The sequence below is a fragment of the Trypanosoma equiperdum genome (assembly GCF_001457755.1).
Source record: "Trypanosoma equiperdum strain OVI genome assembly, contig: ctg_862, whole genome shotgun sequence".
In the NCBI taxonomy this organism is placed as follows: Eukaryota; Euglenozoa; class Kinetoplastea; order Trypanosomatida; family Trypanosomatidae; genus Trypanosoma; species Trypanosoma equiperdum.
The window spans coordinates 44,012-48,984 of NW_027124823.1; the positions used below are offsets into that span (position 1 = coordinate 44,012).

A 4,973-nucleotide genomic window follows, 5' to 3' on the forward strand; every position below is an offset into this window, starting at 1 on the left:
CTAGCGTACCATTTATACGTGCGTAGATTTATGGAGAAACAAACGAGTCGAGGTGAGGTGGAAGGTCAACAGTAGGGAAGGTTCTCGACTTGGCATGTGAACCGCTGCTTTCACCGCCAGGCAACAAAGAAAAAAAGTTCTTTTTTTTTTTTTCATCCTCGGTTTGACACCTAATGGATTGAGCGGCGGGGTGCTGGTAAAACTGCGATATAGCGGGAGTTTAGTGTGTTTTGGAGACCTTAGTGCGTGACTGGCCGTAACGCAGGGAAGATGATTTTGTATGAAGTAAGGGGAAGGAAGGTGAATTCAAAACTCCCTAAACTAACCTCATATGGCCCGGTCGATGTCTTTCTTAATGTTCGTATCTCTATGTCTCCTTTTTTTTTCCTCATTTTTCTTTGAGAAGGCACATTTGTTTTGTTGAGGAGCGCTGTCGTGGAGTGTTGCCTCACTTTCTTTTTTTTCTTTTTTCTCTCGCGTGGCTAAACATTTTATGTCGTCATGAAGAATCCTCCTTCAGTTTGTATTCGTTGTGATGGGCTGATGGGTGATTTAACCGTCACACCATTTTTTTTTCGTTGTGTTACTTCCTTTTCGCTGCTCATTGTCATCGGGATGCTTCGAGTGAACTGACAAAATTCATATACGGATGTGCCCACTCGTCGAGGACTTAATGATCCTTCCAATTTCATATTGGCTTTTTGCGCTTCTCCCCCTTCTTCTACGCCCACCTGTTGGACTTCGTCTGCGTTTTTTTTTTCCGTTCTAACCTTCGTGCATTAACTCTAATCAAAACCCTCTGTTGGCCTTCCTTTTCATTTTTGATCTTACTTGTAATGCACAAAACTCTAACTATTATTATTATTATTTCCATGCGCGGCGTACAGCGAGAAAGGGAAATCTATAGCCTCAACAAACAAAGGAACACAAAAGTTTTTTTTAAAAAAAAAGAAAAGAAAGAAGGGTTGAATAAAAAGGCAGAAACGGAGAGACAGAAACATGTTGGATCACACAATTGCTATTGGTGCCGCTCTCTTTGCCCTCGCGCTGGTTTATTTTGTATTCCGCAGCATTGCCAGAACTGATGTCACCACCATCTCGCATATGAAGCAGAGTAAGTTGGTCTCTCGTCCGAGCAAAACCAAAAAGCCAAAGGAAAGAAAAGACAGGAGAGAAGATGAGAGGTATCAGCGTGAGATGGATGCCCTCATCGCTCGTGAAGTTGCACGTGAAAACGTTTCTATGCGCAGCGACACCCACAAGCCACAACCAAAACTACTGGAAGAGGTGCAAAAAGACACCTCCCGGCGGCCTAAGACTCCGACTTCGCTAAGCACCGCCGCTGTTGAAAAACAGGCCAAAATCGACAAGGAATCCGGTTTCCAGCCTGTTGTCAACCAACGGAAGGAACGCCAGCAGCAACAACATCAACAACAACAAACATCCGCCCCGAAGCCGATGCTTGTGAACGAGGCATTGGAACGCAAGCTCAATCATTTTTTCAGCAACCTTAACCGGAAGGAGAAGTTGACTCGCCTCAGCCAACCCGAGGAGAACCCTACCGCAAGCAAAGGGGCAACCATCATTGTAAGAAAAGATATCGCTAATGCCCGCTCGTGGCAACAGCAACAACAGTGATGACATTACCGCCCATATTATTATAGCACATTACACATTGGTAGTACTCATCAGCGGTGCCAAACATTGGTATTATGGCGACCTCCATTCTCATGTCGAGACTCCTAACGAATGTTATGGCGGGGGGAGGGGAGGGGACAAATGGATATTTGTTATACTTTGCGTGAGAGTGGTATGAAGGGAGGGAGGAAATATTGTGTGGGAATGTAATGCGTTTTGTGGTACTTATCACTTGTTGTTTTGTCGCGGTCCTCATGATCTGTCCTGTGGAATTTCGTATGAGCTTGAGACTGGAACAGTTAACAAAAGGAAGCGGTTATGAAGAAAATATTTCGGAGTGAGGGGGTTGAATGGCTTTTTTTTCTTCTTTTTAGCTTTGATAAAGAAGAGAGGGGTGATTATTTTTGCATTGGTATTCCAAGTGAGAAGGAATAAGAAGAACGAAAAGCCACTTAGGTGTGAAGAAGACGGAAAGGGAAAATAATGCAAGCATTTCAGGTAAGAGCCGGGTAAAGGTATATTGCTGACTCCACTAGATGAAGGAAGGGGGTCCCATCACTTTTGTCGGGCCGCATATTCGCAATTTCCCTTCGGTAACTGCCTTTCCGAAGCGTCAGGCAGACAAAAAAAATTAAGAATAATGATAACAATGATTGCAAGGTGTGAGCATTGCCGCCCCTCCCAGCGTTTCAGCCACACTGCCAAAAGAGCACTTGCTTGCATTCCCTTCCTTCTTCTTACTTTTATTTCTTCGCACTTCTTTTTATGATGTTAGTGTTAGGTATCCATTGTTTGTATCGCCCAATATGTTTCTATCTTGCTCCCTATTTGCATACATAATGGCATGTGTGGTGGCAATATCTTGACTAAGAAGATAAGAGAGTCACAAGCAAAGTATACGAGTAATGCCGATGATGCGTGTGGATGTATGAATGGGTTTCCATTTGCGGCGTGCTCACCGAAGGGTTGGATTTATTACCAGTCACCGCAACTGATGATTTAAGATGTAACCGGCATTTTTGGAAGAAAAGAAGTAAAAGTGCTTAAGGATGCGATGGGGTATGCGGGTTCGGGTTAATTTCTATTTTAAAAGAAGTGTAACAGGGGTGCCTTTATTTTGTGTCTTGAATCCTGGAATATCTAACTTCTTTTTTTTTTTGAGACGTGGATGGATTGACAGTCGAGCAGCTCAACATGTATTTGTTAAACGAGGAAACGATAGCCTCTTGTTGGGCGGGGATGTGTTATCTTTTACTTCACGTTGTTACGTCATGTTAATTATACCGGAGAGCGGTGTTGAGATGGAAGTTTTCACTGCTTTTCATGAACGCTTTTGCGGCATCGTGACTGGTGTACCTAATTTGCTCTCTTGGTATTACCCCGCTGCTATACACATGGTCAACGTTCCTTCTTTTGTACTCGCTCTCTCTCTCTCTCTTTCTTTTACCGTTCAGCACTTGTTCCATAGTTCACAAAAAAAAAAAGCTCTGCTCGTATCCCACTTGTAGTTATTGCCCATTAACATGACACAGGTCATCACGGAGAGTTTGCGCACCGGTGTTACCCCCGCAGCACCGAAGAGTCAGCGCGTATGTCGGCACTTCGCCCGTGGGCGGTGCACTTGGGGTACATCATGTCGTTTCTCGCACGAGGTGGAACGCCCATCTGTTGATGAGGCCTCTACCAACCCTTCGTATATTGGCTTTCATCAACAACGAGTCCAGAAGGAGCGTTGCGCCATACTTAAAGAAGCATTGGAAGGCAACTTCGAGATAAAGCAATACAACTTTGCTGAGGGATGCACACGGTGTGCAGTTGAGCTTCCCCCTCCTTTGGCTCCCATCCCTATTCCACGGTTGCTATCAGCTAATGAAGTTAAGGCGCAGTTACAAGAGCTGGAGGGAAATGAACAGCTTCGTGCGGGTGGCCTTCTGTATTTTGTGGGTGAGCCGGCCGTATTTTGGTCGATGATGCATTATTACCTTAAGAGTCACACCACCACAAGCAGCAAGTGGGACAAGCTCCTCAGTAACGCCAAACGCGGCCGTGTAGAGTGCATGTTCTTCCGTTCATCTGTGGGGTGCATGAGCAATGAGTGCACATTTGAGCACGGTACAACATCCGCCGTTACCATTCCTTCACCGCTTCAAAATATGGCCACGAATAATGCCCTTCTGGCACCTGTACTGGGTTTTGGAGCTGCCACCGCAACATCGACGGTGACGAGTGCAAACGGCAGCACTAATACTCCCATCACTGCTTCCAACAACACCGGTGGAGTTGGCGGAGCGGTCGCCAAATCGCTTTTGGTGGGAAGTACACGTGTCCCAGTGGACCTCACAAGACGCACCTCAGTTACACATTTAACCGAGAAGGCCGATGAGACGGTCATGTTCAGTGACCCGGTATGGGGACTCCACAGTTTGTTAGAGCCGAAGGCCACTACATTGCCGACTCAGCAACAACAATCACAGTCGCAGTTACAGTTGCAACAGCAGCCCGACGGATTGTCTTTGTTGTGGGACGACAGCCTACGAACACGGTCCGTGCCGTTGTGGTGATTCAACGCGGAATTTCTTTTTTTTTTTCTTCGGTGATTCATAATTATCTTTCCGTTTTTTTTTTATGTGTGTGTCCTCCCTTCCTTCCAGTTGTTCTCTTTGTTTTTTGCCCCATTTTTCTTGCGTTTTCGTACGCGTTACTCAATTCATACAGTGTTGGGGAGGTGTTGAAGGACCTGAATGGGGTGATGGACGCGATCTGTGTTTGTTTGTTTGTTTGTTTTTCCTTTAGATGGCTGAGGGGGAAATGTTCTGTGTGTGTGTGTGTGTGTGTGTCACTAATATGAAAAAAAGGGGCAAGAGTAATAAATTTGATCTTGCATTAAGTTTCCTCCGCCTGTTTTTTTCTTTTTTTTTCTTTCTGTCTTTATTTAACACCCATTTTTTTTCTTTTTTATTTTGTTTCTGTTCACACACCTCACCACATTTCCTCAGCTACTCGCTTTTTTTTTGTTGTTGTTATTGTTTAGTGTTTCTCTCCTTCCACTCCCCTCAATTTTGTTCCTCTTTCGCGTTTCAGCCACCACTGCCGTCTTGCTTCCTATTTTCTTTTGCCATTTTTTTTTGGTTTTTTTTTTCTTTGTTTTATACACATGTGCTGGTGTGTCCAGTCGTGTAGTGCTTCAGGTTCATTTCCCCTCATCATTTTGTTATTCCCTTCCTTTTTCTTCTCTCCTAGTGGGATTTCGTATAAGAATGCGCCTGTCATACCTTCCTTCACCTATGGGTTCCTCCCTTTTTCTTTTCTTTCCTTTTATACTTCTTTTTTTTTTT

General features: G+C 44.6%; 2 protein-coding genes across 2 annotated transcripts; both read left to right on the forward strand.

Moving 5' to 3' along the window:
• Window positions 1-999: 999 nt before the first annotated feature.
• TEOVI_000406100 (uncharacterized protein) lies at window positions 1,000-1,638 on the forward strand (the record flags this gene model as incomplete). The annotated part of the gene is made up of 1 exon (XM_067226875.1): window positions 1,000-1,638. One exon carries the CDS (start codon window positions 1,000-1,002, stop codon window positions 1,636-1,638), a length of 639 nt encoding a protein of 212 aa, XP_067082976.1.
• A 1,523-nt stretch (window positions 1,639-3,161) lies between these two features.
• On the forward strand, window positions 3,162-4,199 carry TEOVI_000406200 (zinc finger protein family member, putative; the record flags this gene model as incomplete). The annotated part of the gene is made up of 1 exon (XM_067226876.1): window positions 3,162-4,199. One exon carries the CDS (start codon window positions 3,162-3,164, stop codon window positions 4,197-4,199), a length of 1,038 nt encoding a protein of 345 aa, XP_067082977.1.
• Between the last annotated feature and the right edge of the window lie 774 nt (window positions 4,200-4,973).